Source organism: Glandiceps talaboti, chromosome 10 (genome assembly GCF_964340395.1).
Source record: "Glandiceps talaboti chromosome 10, keGlaTala1.1, whole genome shotgun sequence".
Classification (NCBI taxonomy): Eukaryota; Metazoa; Hemichordata; class Enteropneusta; family Spengelidae; genus Glandiceps; species Glandiceps talaboti.
Window position 1 is genome coordinate 3,603,933 of NC_135558.1, and position 19,383 is coordinate 3,623,315.

At 35.7% G+C, this 19,383-nt stretch overlaps 1 protein-coding gene across 1 annotated transcript; it reads left to right on the forward strand.

Moving 5' to 3' along the window:
- Positions 1–1,989: 1,989 nt before the first annotated feature.
- On the forward strand, positions 1,990–6,092 carry LOC144441267 (quinone oxidoreductase-like). Its single transcript, XM_078130826.1, has 7 exons — positions 1,990–2,079; positions 2,889–3,044; positions 3,289–3,452; positions 3,741–3,792; positions 3,956–4,105; positions 4,824–4,922; positions 5,943–6,092. Exons 1-7 carry the CDS (start codon positions 1,990–1,992, stop codon positions 6,090–6,092), a joined length of 861 nt encoding a protein of 286 aa, XP_077986952.1.
- The last annotated feature ends 13,291 nt before the right edge of the window (positions 6,093–19,383 follow it).

Sequence of the window (19,383 nt, forward strand, 5' to 3'; positions counted from 1 at the left end):
TTCTGATATTAAGTTTTTTTTCATCTAGACAATACTAGTAATTTAGGACAACAGTTCTATGCATCTCATTATACTAACCTTGTTTCATATATCAATGTCTTGTAACTATTAATTTCACAGTAGATATCTATTTTCTCATGTTAGTGTATTTTGGTCAATTAACAACATTTTGTGTTATGAGTAGATATTGCTATTAATGATGTTATGAACTTGCCAATGAATTGTAGGACCATATTTTGGGACACCAATTAACAGTACACTAGTGATGGGGACTATGTATTCCTTGAAAGACTTGTTCTAAATAATCATATATCTTGTTCAATCTGTAGATGTCTATTTAAAGCTATGGACATGAGAATTTCAAATCTATTTTTATTTCATTTTCATATTTGCTGTTATGTGACATAATGTACATTTGTTCACTGTTTAGGACATGTATACGTACATGTGCACATGGCCCAGAAACGTAATAAACTAGTACTATTATACTGTTATGGCCGATCATCAGATTTTCCATCTTCATAGGTAGTACAAAGTTCATAACTTTCAATTGATATTCGACGATGTTAATGTTCGTTTTCTGTTGACATCTGGGGTAGTTTTTGTTTAAAACCATGTGACTAGGTTTTATTTTACCATGGGGTAGTTTTTATTTCATGGAAGTAGCTTTATTTCATGGGAGTAGTTTTTTTACCATGGGAGTAGTTGTTTTGCTATGGGAGTAGATTTTTTTAGGAATAGTTTTTATTTCATGGGAGTAGTTTTTTTTACCATAGGAGTAGTTTTTTTCACTATGAGAGTAGTTTTTTTACCATGGGAGTATTTTTTAATCCATGGGAGTAGTTATGAAATAGAAGAAGTGTAATGCCTCATGGTTCAAGTATATGTGATTACTGGACAGAGGAAATAAGAATAGAGGCGAAACAATATTTTTCTCATGCCAACCATACAAACCCAATTATGATTTATTATAACGAACTGAGTTAGACATATTAGCAAGAAAATCATTGCACACCAAATGGATAAACGAATAAAAACAATATGAAATGATGACGCCACAACCTGCAGTTAGGACTACTGACTGTAGATCTGAAGTTGATTGATCTTCGATGACATTTAACCTTTAACCTTTAACCCGTACGTGCATAACAAGTGGTTCTTCGCTCGGTGTGTCGACAAGTAAGTTACTGTTACAGCTCTTAGCCGCTTGCTGTGCACAAATAGTTTGAAACAGGCAGACTAGCGATATTGATTTATAGAATACATCATTATAGACAAGTAATAACAGATTACTACACGTAGATTTATTTTAAGTAGTTGTTAAACAAAACATAGATTTTTTTATATGTCTCATGTCAACATTATCAACTTCGGTAACATCTGACACGTGACAATACCTCATTTCAATTAGATTCAGTATAACGTTATTCTTCCTTTATACATTTGACCATTTAATATTATAGTGAAATTTGAATTTCATGAATTTGGATTCATTATTTTTGTTTAAAGCTGATATCGCCATTGCATCCATGCAGACAACAGCAGTTGTCGTTATTTCCCATTCAATTGGTCCTTATTTACATACGGGAGAATGACCTTACTGAGAGGTGAACAACTCGGTCGAAGGTCGAAGGTCAATGATTTATCATCAAATGTCCAACATCGCAGGCTGTGACGGCAGGCTGCGAGGCTTTTGCTTTCTTGTTTTTTGGAGGTCATATATGTGGTAGTTGAATGTGTTATTTAGTAAAACCCAATTGTTTTAATTATTATTTTTAATCAAAATACTAAAACTTGAAAATTTGGTTGAGTAGCCTACTATTTGGTGGGGTTGTGTCTTTGTTTTTAATGACAATTTAAGTCTTTAATTTAATATCATAGCAGAAGTGAAGAAATGACAATATTGTAACTATGATGATTGCTGTAACCATATAATCTAAAAGTAAGTTTTATTTATGAAAACTAATGAGTGTATACTCATCAAACAAAATGCGTGCTGTCAGAGTAGCAGAATATGGAGAACCAGAGGTCATGAGAGTTCATGACGACGTGCCAATACCAGAACCGTCAGACAATCAGGTAATTTTAGTGTAAATATGAAACTTCAAAAATTCTGTAACTTCTTTTATAAACCAGACAAATGTTCTCCATTTTAACACGATTCCGTATATTTTCTTGAACACCTGGCATTTCAGCGAAATGATGGACATAATTATAACTCACGTATCTATGTATTACCATGGCTACAAGCGGCCAATTCAAAAGAAAATGTCGCCATCGAACAATAGTTAAGACTAACGTTAACATGTCACGCAAAATTACTAAAAAAACAAACTTTTGTTCGAGCAGTTTGACAGGACATTACAATTTCTTAATCTATCAACCTGCAACATGTTATTGCCACATCAGTTGTTGTTTGGGCAGAAAGATAGCAGCAGTTTTATTGTCTGAACATAGTGGGAATGTAATTGAGTCTTGTTTATGTTGAGTAGCTTTCTGTGTTTGTTGAGACAGGAAGCTATTTTCTACACAGGCAGAAATGAAACAAGTTCCAGATGCATCTATCCAAGACAAACATTTACATCATAGTTATAAGTTTCAATAGGATCACTACTTTATCTCATTTATTTTAGGAAAACAGTTCAAAACACAACAACGACTTCTAGTTTGGCTAGATAAAACCGTAACTTGTTCTCAGTACAGCTTGTCATAAATAGCTATCTGTCGCAACGCTAGCCACGAATACTCCCCCTGTGTAAAGACAGTAAAACCACTGTCTGTTTATTCTTTCACTTTCATATACTGTGTCTAAGGTCGTAGTGTTAGCGTGATTATTGTCATACACACTGTCCACTTTACATATTGGTTTTCTTGTACAATCTGTACAGGTTTTGATTAAGATAAGGGCTGCTGGTGTCAATCCGTGGGACTCTTACCTAAGACAAGGTTTATACACTGCAGAGTCAGGCCAATTACCGTTTACACCAGGAGTGGACGCCGCTGGAATTGTTCATAAGGTTGGCTCAGATGTAAGAAAGGTCAAGGTGGGTCATTTATATGTTGCTACGATCCTAAAACACTCACAGAGAGAGAGAGAGAGAGAGAGAGAGAGAGAGAGAGAGAGAGAGAGAGAGAGAGAGAGAGAGAGAGAGAGAGAGAGAGAGAGAGAGAGAGAGAGAGAGAGAGAGAATTCTATGAAAAATTACACATGGAACCATATTATCATATAACATGTATTGAAAAGGTAGATATTAACATATATGCTATGTTGTTATTTTCCTCATACAGCCAGGTGACCGTGTTTTTACAGATAACTGTGTAACTGGTTCCTATGCCGAATATGGTGCTGCCTCTGAAGAATTCGTTTACTTTCTTCCAGACAATCTAACATTTCAACAAGGAGCTGTTCTGGGTGTTTCTTATTTTACAGCGTACAGGGCACTTTTCAAAAGGTAACGATTACATAGTTAATTAAAATGTTAACATCAATGTAGAAATTGGCTACTATACTTTGGAAACAAAAACATTTATGAAAGCAAAAGAAATGAAAAAGGGATACAGAGAATATATAGTCTGCAAATAATGATATGCCAGTTCGAAGCTGTACAACCTGATGATTCTAGTGCTGTTGAGGAATTACTCGCTGACAGAGGGCGCCCTGATAGGGTGTCCAGAGTTTGCACTATACAAGTCCTCCGACCTATGGATGTCACATCATTTTTGTACTTTGTTGATTCCAGAGGTAACGCAAAAGCTGGGGAAAAAGTTCTCATTCACGGAGCAAGTGGTGCAGTGAGTATTAAATTCTTTCATTGTAAACATGAAAGTTATGAATAATGCTATCATTTTAACATTAACGTAGAACACGTCCCAGGCCAGTTTTAAGAACCTTTCCTGTTGCAGTTAGTATAGCTGTAAAAAGATATTGACAATATCACGTGATAACGATTTACAGGTTGGTATTGCTTGTCTTCAGTTGGGTGGTATATATGGTCTTCACATGATCGGCACGGCAGGCAGTCAGCAGGGATTGGAGCTGATCAAAGAACATGGTGCTGAAAAAAGTTTCAACCATAGAGAAGAAGGTTACATGCAACAGATAGAGGTAAATCCAAAATGTCGTCTGTCATGTCAATTACCATATTTTCATGACGTCATTTATGTATCTGTTGAATCCATTTACTTATTCACTTACCAGTTCTATTCTGGCCATTAAGTAATAATTCATAAAAAACCACGAACAAAATGAGAAAAACAAACTTTTATAGCAAATCTATCTTTACTAATATATAATCAGCCAACTATTAATAATGGTATTTCAATATAATTGAATATATGATTTAATATGGATACATGTTATTCATATAATAGGCCAAGTTGTTTTAAATTTAGCTTTATTAGTCTACATAATAAAAAAGATATGAAACGATGCAATGTTTGCACCAACGGTGCTATGGCTGATGAGATGGCACCCTTTATCATCGATTGCGTCTTTTCTTAGGAGCATATCAATCGTATTGTATTATATACTACTGGTATATTATCTGTCGTTAGTCTTCCTTTATTCCAGTCCTTTAGATTTAGCCAATTGTTGTACATTGCAAACAAACAAACAAACAAACAAACAAACAAACAAACAAACAAACAAACAAACAAACATGCATATGCAATCATATGGTGTGTGAAAATAACCGAAACAGTTCGAAAATTGATTTTATGTCATCGGCTAAAACTTGGTCACAAGTGACAACATAATAGAAAATCGTGAGAATTTGTAAGTTGTAGGCTAATCAGTTTATTGTTATGTTCAAATCATAATATAGGATACGGTCGGTAAAGGCGTTGACGTCATCATTGAAAATGCTGCCCATATCAATCTCCAGGCAGATCTAGAAATACTTGATTGGGATGGAAGAATTGTGGTAAGTTACTTGAAAACTACTATAAACAGAGGTCTCTTTAAAAGAGGACTCGGAGACTAGTAACACCTGTACTTGCCAGGCAAGGACAAAGATATGTGTATCGATATGTCAACAACTGATATATTTTATATAAATTGAAGTGGACGTCTGAGTAGAATTTTCATTGTACAATGGAAATCAGTTGCGTAGAAACAAATCGTCTCTTGTTCGACAAACTACATTTCTATCGTCTGGCTCGACAAAAATCTTACTAACACTGTTTCTTTTTCATCACCTGGTGTAAACAAATCTTGCTAACATTGCTACATTTTCCATCATGTGTGAGCTATAGTTTGTATTCTTATTTAGGTGCTAACAACGACTTCGCCCTCCTGCTCTGTGGACGAAATGTTAAAATGAGAACTCGTAAACTGGCAAATAATTTAACTAAATGACAACAAAAAGGCATTGGGGAATACTCCATACCGTAAACGGTGTACCGTTTAACACACACACACTTTGCAAATTGACAGTGAAAAATATTCTGGATTCTTTAGCTATACGGCCCAGAGTAAAATTTTTACTTCAATGGTAAAATCAAAGCTCTGTGATCACGTCATGATACAGTGGACACGTTGTGGAAATGCAGACAAGTATGTTATACTAGTTGTTCCTGTATTTTTTATTTGTGGTATCATACTAATGACTCAGCGAGTGGTGCGTGTCTGTGTGTCCTTCTGTTGTTGGGTATTCCTTGCTTTTGATACTCCTTGAGACTAAATACATTATTGGCATGCTTCACCTTTTGAATATTCATAATAGTATGAATCAATTCAATTGTGAATATGACTCACAGAAGGTGAATCCTAGTTCACCATTGTATCTAAATAACAAACAGGTCTATATGTCAACGAGTCATTTGGTTCTGCCGTAGACAAACGCATGTCTGTGTTCTAATAGACCAAGCCCATGTATTGTTTTTTTATAAGCCTTGGGCAATACTGTTTCCAATCATCTGTTCTTCACCGGATGTGTTGAAAGTTGTCAACACAATATGATTCAGAACACAAGGAAGCGGGAAACGGTAGTTCTGACTTGGCGAAAGTACCCTACTCGAATCTAAACAGCTTTGCTTATCAATGCGTCACAAATGCCAAAATCACAAAGAAGTTATTATTAGAAGAACAATAAGAATTAATTCAGCTGAATGTACAATTAAAGAAATAACACCTTTGGAGATATTTAGTAGCTTAACATTTCTTTTGACACATGATACGTTAAAAGCTAATATTCTCCAGTGTATGTTATGTATCATGTTATACATCGACAAGTTTTTTTTTAATTCAGTAAACTAATCAGACTCCACTGTAAATATGTTTGACAATGTCAGATATCAAATGCTCGTTGTCTATCATTTATTGGTTCTATTAAACGATAAGAAGATATTATTCATGAATAGTTTGTGTCTTTCTGCTTATTTACCGCGTACAGTTGCACAACTCGGACATGTGTGTATTTTGTGAAACTACGCTGGCCTCGAGTTATGTTGTGATTGGAGTGGGGGAGGGGGTATACTGACCGTGTGTGAATTTGTAAATTGTGGTTTTAATAAGCAAAGCGGTAGCACCAGATATACGTTTATCCAATTCTCGGATGAAAATTTGGATGACTGTCTTATTCGCAGACAACGTCGACAGGAAGGCGCCCGTCCACGAATGGTTACTATATGTGTGCAAGAGTATACCTGAATGGCGATGGGATTGGTAAAATACACACACCTATCTCTCTATCATGTCTTAGTAAAGGTGTGTCGGTCCTGTAAAATAGTAAAATGGTTGTCTACAGTATTACACCTATTCAATTTACCATGTATTCAAATAACACATTACATATCTACAATAAGGACGCTATTGTATCAGTGTATGTAACCTAGGAAACCAGTTGAATTGTATCGCTTTTGACAGAAACTCGTGCCATAGAAATTGTACCCATACTTTAAAACTGTCGTAAAAATTAAAACATCTCACTTTTGGTTTGACCTTTTTTAGCTGGATTAAAAAGAGATGCATACAACTCCTTCGATAACGTAGCAAAATAACAGCCTATTCTATTGTCGACAAATGCATTCCTTTTGTCATAAATGTCATCGTAATTGAATAGAGTGGACTGTGTATTTATGTGAAATATCGGTCAGTTGTACGTGGTTTACTAACAGTGAGTATGGAAAAATGAAGTGATTGAGAGACGACACGTGTACTAACTAAATGAACTGGGATTTTCTTAATTATTGTAGATTTAGAAATGTCAATAAATATTCATGTACACTTGTAGAAAAATTGACGCTTCGAAGTCTCTCGTTTGTCTACGGCCGCGGCAGAACCAAATCAGTGACCCGTGGACATATACACCATACCGTTTAGCAGCAGCGCCGCGCCGGAGCGTACATTGCAGTGAATGCGTTAACAGTGACGGGTTTGATTATCTCTCTCGATTCCTGGCATACCGTATTAAAGGTTTGATATCAAGATATATCATTTAAAGATTCATTTGATAATAAAGCAGCGTTTAACTGGTATGAAATTTAGTTGTGATGTTTGATGACATGTATACATGTAATTGAAACACTTCTGCGGCTTCGTTTAATTCCATGAGTCTGTGTATGTAGGCCCAAGGCGTAACGATCTGCATAGATTCGCCCACTTCATATTTGCATCCTAGAGTGGATGGCTAAATTTATAACATATATCTTTTAAAACATAAACAAATTTAAAAACAATATGTATTATTTGACAGCGGAACAAAATCTATTATATTATCAACATTAAGTGTACTAAGTAGATCAACTACGAACAGGTCGTCAAACGTACTTTACTACGCATGCCCAAATCAAATTTAACGGGGATCTCCCGAGCTTATGCAAATGGTCTATGCAAATCACTAAAACCTTGTTTGGCGGTATGTAATCCGAACTACATGTATACTGGTCAACATACTGTTACAGAATATTACTTGAGTAACATGGTGATGTTGCTAGACGTTTCATTGTAATGTTTTGTCGCAAGTCCAGCTGTATAACAACAATTCCTCTATCACTTTGGAGAAGTGTTACAACCTCGGAACCAGTATAAAAGTTATTTAGAGGTAGGTGTGGTGTGCGTTAAAGCGGTCTGTTTGTATACTAGTATGTACTTTTTCATATCGTGACTGTGAGGACGTGGGGAAAAAGTGGATGACATCGTCTGTAGACTGATTTTTCGTGTGAAATATTATTTGATTAGTAGTGGTAGTAGTGATATTACTATACCAGTATAATAATCAAAGTAATTACATACTAGGTAGAAATTACAATCACAATTTGGACAGACACCCAGTGTGGGTCTACCTAACTCATTGTATTGTATACGCCGGAGTTGGCTGGCCGACGGAGTAGCATAATATCATCACGGCACAGGAGTGAATATTACCTACTTCTGTTCTGCTGAGCACGGATTCCAGTTGCAATTTTGTAGAATTTTGTAGTAAAAATATACCGCTATATTTAAATGTTTGGCAATGTGTATTGTATTTACTACTTTTACTTACTTATTTTAATATGATGTAAGCTGAGTATGTATTGTCATTAGTGTAATTTTAACGTTGGGAATTGTACAATTCGGATCAAAACGTGTATCGTTATGTAGGTAAGCTTATATACATATAATTTGGATTTGTGATAAAGAAACCTCATTTTTGTCAAATGTCTACAATATTTTCACGATGATGTCGAAATACACAAAAAAATGCAAGACTATAGATATGGGCGGGCGGGCGGACCGGAGGTAATATATAGTATAAGCAGTTACGGAATTTATAGTTTATAGTAGTTTGTTTCTATATGTATGAACACATCGTTTAATGTATTGACGTTTTTGTAATTTGTTCTTTCAGGAGGATATCTAGTAATGATGTCGTCCCTGTGCCAAGAAACTGTCCCTGGAAGCAATGCTTTGTTTATTTTGAGTCGGATTAGTGAAATAATGGACGAAAAAGTAAAACTATTATTGAAAGAAGAAATTTCTCAGGCAAGATACTATTAAATATTTGACAATGGTTTTTCAATTACACATTTTAGATATTTCAATGACTTGTCTAATCAACTGCATGTCCAATTATAACAAATTGAATGAAAATGGAACATAAAACTTTAAAGTGGACATATGAATTAGAATTTGGTATTTATTTTGGATTTTTATTTGATAAAACATCTTCACTATGTTTTTCTACTTGAAAAAATAATGTGAAAGAACATATACCAAGTCTATGTTCACAACTCAATACATTGCAAAAAGATGCAAAAAGTGTAAAAAGTTTGTTATTATACGTACAATAACAAACATTACACATTGTTTAATGTTTTACAGTTTATTGAGTTGTGAACATGGACTTGGTATATGAATACCAAATACCAAATTCTCATCCATATGTCCACTTTCATAAATACAAAGTATAAAGGTAAATGTTGATGTGTTTATTGTTTAAAATAGCTTTACTATTTAATTACTTTGTCAATTATATAAATCGTATATCAAAATAATAACTAACGCAAAATACCCCGAGTTAGATTCATGAGAAGAGAAACGAAACAAATGTATTCACATTAATTATTGAGTAAAAATATCCTAATATGTTAATATAATAAATTATTACCATATTGCTTTGGTATGGATCATTTCCAGAGTTCTACGGAGCAGATTACGAGTAGCAGTTTTACAGAATGTGGAAGATGTGTAACATCGCCTGTTGACGATGTCGACCATAATAAATGCTTACAAAAACAAACGTCAATGGCCCAACAAAACAGGGCATGTCAACAATTGAGGGCGCTCCTACCTGGATATTTGCAACTCACGTTTTCTGCCATTTCTGGACAAGATAAGTCAATGAAGAACTATGCTGCAACGAGACCTAAAGTTATACAGCCAATAAGAATGAAGAGAAAACGACCGTAACTTCACCTATCCGTCAAGGTTAAATTACTTGGCTGAACACTAATATTTCTTCAGTAGAATCATCGAAAGGCTATGCCAAGCCAAGTGTTACAATATTCAATAAACAGTACCGTAGCCTGTGGGGGGGGGGGCAGCTGCCCCCTGTCATTTTGGAAAAAAGAAAGAAAAAAGAGACTTTTTGAATACATAGCGATGTTATTAAAATCGTTATTTACGTAACGATTCCTATGCATTTAAATGTATAGGTGAATAAAGTCAAAAGTGACTGTACACTGACTCCTCGCTAATATGTATCTTATATCTCTATTGTACGCTGGCTTAACTTTGAATAAAAATGTGCCAGTTAAAAATGGTAACTCTTTACTGCATAGCAAATTAAAAATTCTTTGTGCGGGAGAGTAAAAAAGAAGTGCGCACATGCACTGTGCATTTTCCGCGAGTAACAGTAGTCTTGATAGTCTCCTTCATTTGAAGACAGCAAGTCGCAAATTAATGTCAGAGAGTGAAACTCCAAAAAAAAGACGGAAAAAGTCGTTCAACGTGAGGTCGGCTGCTGCATGCAGTGACTCCGAAGATGCACTCGACCTCATTTACATCTTGCTCCTTATATTAAAACATTTACTAATAAAACGGCAGATCTCTTTTTTGAATATTTTGTGGCCCTGAAAAACTATTAAATTACACAGTTTAAGATCCACTCTTTGAAGATCCACTTTCAATAATTGTGTTTGACGTTGTCTTTGGTTAAAATGTTGTTTGATATAATAATCTCATTGCACTGACACTAGCAATTCATTTTGAAGCGACAATTCAGTTGCTATGGAAAGAATGGCCCTGAATTTGTAAACAGAGCTGTACATTCGACATCAAAATCCAAACTTCAATTATTTCCATTATAATGATAATGACAAGGAAAACTCACTGAGTTCACCTTAGGTTCCGACATAAAGGAGGGTCTTAAAAGTGTTGGGAGTAGAGTAAAGAAAATGAGTAATATCTTGTTGTGTTACTATACTTGTTTTTATTCAAAGTTGTTTTTTTTAGTTTGAATGTGATATCTTTTCGGCAACTACTTTGAAAGATGTGACATTAGGCCAGGAAAAATGAAAAAGCTATTCAACCTACCCATATATCTGTTTTGGTGATGGGCAATATATCCTCACTCGGGCTTCGCATTTGTTTCAAAATCAAGGATATTTCTTTATATTTTCTGAATAGTACATGTAAGAGTATACATCTGAGTCTATTCCAAATTATATAATATCTTCTACAGTGGTTTACGTGGCTCTGATGATGCATACAAGCATTAAATTAAGCTGTTGCATATCAAATGTGCATTAATTTTCCATTCTAGCAAAACGACCATGGGAGTGGGCTGAACAGTCAAAAGTCTGAAAGTCTTGAAATGTTTTCCTCTTTATTCGGGATTTTTTGGAACCACATTAAACTTCAGGAGAAGTCATTTACCAAGTGGATATCCGCAAAATATCTTTCAGCTTTGCAACAACAAATTACACTTCAAGATAGTATGTAATACATAGCATAATTGTTTCAATTCTGGTTTTATTACCATATTCAAGCATTGTAAGACTTTAAATTGTGTCTATGGTTTGATATTTTGTGCCTCTAAATGGCCTCCCATACTGTCTTATTTTCAATTTTTTTTCACCTTTGGAGTTGTCTCCTTCCAATCAGTAGCAATCAAGGTGATAATTGTCTTTCTCCCGAAACAAGATGGGTGGTGTCTGGCTAAGTACCTCCCTGAAATCTACCTACCTACCCAATGTGATAGGTTAGGGTGCCCGTTGACCAGCTTTTTAATTTTTTCTGGCCTTACATATGATATTTAATTGCGTATGCTTAAAATAGATATTATGTACATTATATGCAAAGTTATGTAAATTAGCCATTTTTCTAAATTTTAAATGCATGATTACACCAAGACAAAGTTCTGCCCCCCCCCCTGACAATTTGGTCAGGCTACGGCCCTGATAAAACGCTTGTCTATGCATTTAATGAATCACGTCTGTATCGCTACATTTCAAGTTTTCACAAATTAATATACATTTGTCTTCATGCATGGTAAAAATCATTTTTATATTCATAAGTTTCATTTCAATGCGGTGAAGATATTTCAGTCTTATCCAGAGACGGAATCATAGTGGATGGGCAAAGCTGTGTCAAAGCGTATACTTCCAGATAAATATATATATAAATATAAATGTCTATCTGTCTGTCTGAATATATGTGTCTGTGTCTGTCTGTGTCTGAATATCTTTGTGTGCTGTGTATCTTTGTGTTTGTTTGTTTGTTTGTTTGTTTGTTTGTTTGTTTGTTTGTATGTATGTATGTATGTATGTATGTATGTATGTATGTATGTATGTCTGTCTATCTGTCTGTCTGTCTGTCTGTCTCTCTGTCTGTCTATCTATCTATCTGTATGTTTGTCTGTCTGTCTGTCTGTCTGTCTGTCTGTCTGTCTGTCTGAATATATGTGTCTGTGTCTGAATATCTTTGTGTGCTGTGTATCTTTGTGTTTGTGTGTGTCCCTAATATTTCATCCCGCTAAATTGTTTGAAGAGCCTTTATCCCGCGTTGTTATGCCTGGACTATCAATACAGACACGATCGATATAATGCATTGAAAACGTCTTATTGAATTATATGAGTCATAGATTGCTACTTTATCTTTCTATCGCCACGTTAAACCGAGAAATTTTGTAGCGGCGAGTTGTACCTTACACAGTTTAATAGTATTGTGGATACCCTCTGGAGTTGATACTAGCATTACATTGCAAATTTTCCAGATCGCATACAATGTGTACAATTATGGATTGTCACGACATGTGACTGCATAGCCAACGTCTTGAAATATAAACCAGGACAGGTTTGACAAATCTTTACTTCGATCATAAAACTTGGACTTTTCTTTACTTGGAGAAAATTTAGCGCCATTTTTCCCTTTTTTTCAATTATTACTTTAATTAAGGACACTGATTACTTGTAACGTACAATAACTACACATTTTTTTGAACGTCCCTGTTAGTTGTATGTCTATCATTAGGTATTGGACTCATTGAATCCCTTTCAATTATTACTATTTTCATGGTCATATTGAATATATTGTTGTAGAAGATGGATTGCGGAATGAGATTTTGTCTCTGAAGTTGTCTGTAATATTAGGTTTTACATAAATTTCGAAACTTTCGATTTACGTCATAACGTCAGAGCCGACAGTTTAATATCTGTTAAACCACAACACAGACATACACTTGAAGTAATAAAACTTTGTTTTGTAAATCACAAGTATCATGAAAATGGTACCGGTACGAAAGTGTTTGTTGTATTAAAGTGTCAAGGAATAGAAGCAAGGAGGTATGCGTCTAGTCTGCTGGTAAACGGGGATTCCGGGTTGTACACGCGGTGTCGTCATCGAAGCGTCACGTGACTCGGTGTCTACGTTTTGCGCTGGAAAGTCATAGTGTAGACGTCGATGTATATTGTCACATACAGTATTTAAAGTTAAAAGTTCATGTATAACTTCAAAACTTCAGAGGGATTTCATCATATGTAACTGGAGGAGTGACTCAGGCGACGGTATTAAAGTCTCATCTTGTAAATGTTTATGGAATTATAGAGGTTGTTCAGCACCTGCACCTACAGCAAACTATCGTCGTGTTTTTCGCGCCATACGAACGCATCGAATGGTGAATATTACAAGGAGACCTGAACCCCGACCTGAACTCTTTTGCGTCTTCCTCGGAATGATTAATATGATTAATTCTATCAAATATGATGTATTTCTTACTGAGACATCAACCTAGATGACTATAAAACGGGCCGAAAATACAGATCTGCGACAAAAATCATATCATTCATGGCGGGAATTTCGGGCGGGAATGCGTGGTCAACCTCTGTTTGGTGGCGTGGTGCTGTTACACGAAAGACATTCGCGTGTTGTTTATCGAAGAGGAAACAACCTAATATGTGACAGGTTAGCCTGATGTCATACAATGAATGAGCGATTTTGAAACAAATGCGAAGCCCGAGTGAGGATATATTGTTGGCTACTGTGTGCTGCCGCCCGGACTCGTATAGCATTCGACACCAGGAACTCAACCTACACCAACGGGACACTACCGTAACTTTACTTTGCCAATGGTTAATATTGGATCACGGACATTAACTGTACTGAATTGGTACCGTGTAAACAGGTGTGTTCTCGTCTTACTGACAATTCTATAGAATACTATACGGACTGGTTGAAAGCCATTTGAACTCCACATTTTGCCACGTGGACTATAATTCGTCCGAATTTTAGTAGTAGTGCCTGTCATCATCATAACTACGTGTATAAGCTTTTGTTAATTTTATTGTGTACAAATCTGACGAGTGTATCAGTGATTTATTGCAAGTTCTGTTTCATTTTATGTAATATTACTTTTATTTCCAGTTGATATGTCGTTTCATTTATACAATACTCGGTTCTATCCCTTAGTTGTGTGTGTCACTCGACCATCTTGTGATGTCAGTGAGAAATACTGCTATAGCATCTTTTAGCTGAACCTGGTTTGCGTAGATTTATGTAAAGTTTGATATCACTGAATTTGTAGATATTATATCAGTAATCTAATATTCTATCATGATTTGTAACAAATATTCAATGACTCAATGAAAAATACTTTATCGATGCCCCTTTTCATTTACACAAGCCTGCTGCATTCCAAACAAAATAGTTTTCATATCAGTTTCTCATCACAGCATAGCCAAAGTGGCTCGCATGTTCCAATGTAAAGGTGGCATAACTTGTGACATGCATTATATTGATGGCCTGCTGTTATTTGATTCAAAATAGGTCTTTCTAATGAATATGTATGTGTGTAAATACATGTACACGCTCGTTACATTTTAATATATAACTACAGTATGTATGATCATCTACCATGTACTTATATGGCTTCTTGTAAAACTGGGACTACAGGTAAGAAACACTGTATATATTCTACACAAATTGACATCAGCTTAACATTTCCTAATAATCCCATGACAAAACCAGTGTGTTTGACACAATCGGTTCTCTTTTTCACATGAAGGTTCACTGTCCACTTCCTTGAAATGAATGCAAATTTCCTCGATGAATCATTGATCGTATATGCGTCTCATATCAAATCGCGGACACTTCATTACATCATTCAACGAGCGTGTGGCGTGCGTGACGCACGTAATCATCCATGCCAGGCTGCGTTCACAAACATCTACATGGGGGGGGGGACTTGATATGTCAAGAATCAGTTCCCGTCTTGGATTCTCAACTGAGTCCGATCACTTTAACCATTAGATTTTCATGTTAATGTATAACCATTTACATTTAGGGTGCTTCATCTACGTCTAGATTTTCACTATAAAAACACGTTATACTACAATTATTGTAATTCCATTTCTTACATATTCCCGCCACTGTCTCTGAACATGCGGAATTTCAAAATGCCCAAAACTATGATGCCATCGCTAGCTTGGAGCCAATAATATATCAGCTAAAAGTTGACTACGACAGAGATTAATAGAAGGGACACCAACACTGACACGTGCAAGTACTTCGGGTACATTGTAAACTGAATTCAGAATTTTAACATGTAACAATAGATCTTGCTAGAATTTTCGACTCGCGAGAGGGTTGACGGAATTCTCAACTAAGCTCATGATACACCTCCCTCGAGTAATCTAATCGTGAAGCACAGGAGCTTAATAAATTTCACATGAACTATTTACAATTTATGAACGAGATAAGTTTGATGCGGAGATCAGATGGGCGAGTAATAATCGGTGTGGCGTCTGACAAGGGAGACAGAATACAGTGTTATCAAAGCACTGCAGATGCGATTAAAATTCCTACAGGTGTGCTTTGTAAACCCCACATCTCTGAAATAGTTTAATCTATACTTAATAATATTATTATAATGGAATGCTTTGTCTTGTCATCCTTATCCATGTTAACGGACAATTTGAAGAAACTGTTTGATGGTTGTCATAAGAACACGTTTCACTGATCAGAAAACGAACTTCAGGCACTACTTCATCATATTTATCATAGTAACTACATGATTGTCCGGTATAGTCATCTGCTATCTACCCATTTATGACGGCTGAGAACTTTTCAAAATGGCAAAGTTTGTTTAACAGTTCAAACTGACCTAAGATTTCAGATTCGATATGTCCTATGTTTATTTCTTTGTTTTAGGTTTCTACGAATATCATAGAACACTTTTTTCCATTACTAGATATACCCCTTGTCCCAGTTTACATTCATTAGTATTAAAAATCAACCCTGTATTTTTCTCATTATTTAGACAGCAATGCACAAATAAGACACAACAAAGTGTAAACACATTATGTATGGCACGGTGATATAGCCAATCGCACAGCAGCTTATGATTACCAACCCAACCAACCAACCAACCCTCAACCCCCCCAACCCAGTAATGCCCAACCAATAACAAAGATTTATGATTGACCCGGATGTAGAAATAAGGGCAAAGTACGGGATGTGACCAACCCAGTCTTATGGAAATACTTGGAAAGCTTTAAGCATGATCATTTATTTTTTCACATTAGAAATAAAGAAGACGCACAACTAACAGAATTATTGTCGCATACCGGTGAGTCATTCGTTGTTTTTGTTTTCCTCAATTTAACGAAACAGCAATACTTTGTGAATACAGGAAATGTGAAATCCAAAGCAAAACGTTTTATCTGAGATTCACTCTCAAAATTCAAGTCACACCAGCTTACTAGTTTGACTATTTATTTTGCACTCAGGATCTCACCCCTGTCCGATGTTTGCTACAAGCCTGTCACGATTGTTTCTCACCAGTATCTGTTTCTGTTGTTCAGCTATTCACTTATCTATTTCAGAAAAGACATAACACGAGGAGTCTTGTAATAGCCAATACCAATCAAGGGCAAAATTGAAAATGTCACTAAACACAGTACAGTACAGTCGACACCACTTCCTATATCATTTACATACACCATTTTCATCCATTGCTATGTTGTTGTATGAAGGTACAGTCTGGGTGTTACTGAGATATCTGAGATACTGAGATATTACAAATACAATGAATTCAGTCAGTGGTCTGTCGTGGCAGGCCATATCCACTAGCCTCGTATCAACACAGAGTGCACAGTTACAGAGTTCGACGTGGTAATGTCAAGATCTGCAGTATTAAACGCCGTCGCGAGTCACTGGCTTCTGAGCCGGCAAAAAATATCGAAGAAAAAGTTTGAAAGTACATTCTCGACCCTTTCATTCACATTCTGTACACCAATATAAGATTTAACATGATCGTGTACTACACTTCGGGAGATGAAAAAAAAATCCATGAAATGTGTTCGTTCGGTCAAGTCACCTAAAGTAAGCACGGCTATCAAGAAATTGTGAGCTGCCACAACAAAAACAAGTCGAAATCATAGCAAGTGATTATCTGTTCTAGGTTATCTCACTGATTGTATCAAACTTGAACTTTAAATTGCGAATCAGATATCAGATAGACGAAACATCCTAACTGTCGCATGTGATACATGATCTGTCACGTCGCGGTTACTATACAACCAACCCTTGTTCCAACCCCAACGTTGAATTTGGCTTGTCGTCTCTCAGAGTTGAATTGGGCAGAAAATGGTTTGTAAACCATATAAATCTCTGCTCGCAACCCCCCCCCCCCCCACTTCTCCTCCGCGTGAAGTCTGACCTCAGTGTATACGGATAGTGTTTCAGTGCAATGCCCGAACTGGTGTAAGTTTGAACACGGAGAGTAGTCATGGAGAATTTGAAAAGCGAAATACTACTTTTAATCTGCGACACTTTGTCGATTTTATAATTTACAGAATCTAAACCTTCGTAACTAGTTTTGAATAATTTAAACAATTTTGAAACTGTTTATCTGATGTTTGTTTTATATTTGGCTTTTAGTAGAATCATCGTGTGTATATTTTTTGGTTGTGTGTATTTTCAAATACTGACTGTTTGTCTTTTCTATGCTTTGTGAAGCGCCTCTGAACAATTGAGCTTTTTGGATTTTGGCGCAACACAAATTTTTACTTTCTCTTTTATCTTATCTTTAATTGTCCTCTTTGTTTGCTTTCTTTTTAGTCTGTCGTTTTCTTCCTTTCCCCAATTCGTTGGTTATGGGCATCCACTCCATCGTAGCTGCAAACGTCAGCAAAATTACTACTGAACTGAGGTACGCTGTTCCTTTTCAAAATTACTATGGGTATTTCTTTATAGTATTCGAACCAATACATTCAACTTATGCGTCTAAAATATGGTGTTGCGAAACAGAATTCGCAAAGTAGGTATCAAATAAAAATACAAGACTTTTAGTATAGCGAAATCCGTTATTGCGATAAACGTTGATCAATCAAATAAGGGACGTTTTTGTATATTTTTAAAATAGAAGCAATAGTATAAAGCATGTATTAATCTTCTATACAGGAGTCATTTTTACAGAAAAACATAGGTTGGTAAAATTGAATTAGTTAAAAATCAAATTATATTTCCATACATTAGTTAGCTCTGGTGATGCATACATGAGTGGATCAAGAGACTGATGTCCTGTTGTATATCCACTGCGCAAGGACTGCAGAATTGCTGACAAGGACCAAATCTTCGTCGTAATTAAACCACATCCTCTTTTACGGCATTGTCCACGATGTACCACCAAGAGCTGCAGTTATTATTTCGCAGTGTCGCAGAAGAAATTAAAGCTCTGGTTTGCGAGAATGGGATCAAATAAGCAAAAGAATGAAACTAAAACGATTGAATAAAGTTGTATGTAGACTAAAATGTGTGACTATCATTATATAATTTTATCAGATAAAACTCTTGATTTATGCTACACAAATATCCGTGATGCCTACAAATCTCATCAACTCGCTCCATTGAGTCGGTCAGACCACAACCTAATACATCTTATTCCTAAATACCTCCCTATTGTTCAAAGAGAACCTGTAAAGACTATTAGCATAAAACACTGGACACCAGATGTGATTGAGGACTTACAACGTACAAACTTGGATATGTTCGTAAATACCACTTGAACTTGTCGAGACAATTGCAGCATATATAAATTTCTGTATTGAAACTGTGGTGCCGACCAAAATAGTCAAAATATTTCCAAATAATAAACCGTAGATTACTACAAAAGTGAAAGAACTTATCAACAGAAAAAAAAGTGTATCCGAAGAATAAAGACCAACTGAGGGAAGTGCAGAAAGAAACAAAACGCGTCATAAAGATTGAGAAGGAGAAATATAAGCGTAAAGTAGAGGAAAAGTTTATTGGAAATGATATGAGACGTGTATGGGCTTCAATGAAACTAATGAGTGGTTATACCAGGAAATACAGAAATTTGAACTCTTCTGTACCAAAGACATCAATTGACTATGTGAACGATCTCAATTGTTTCAACAATAGGTTTGACTGTCATGAATTTAGAC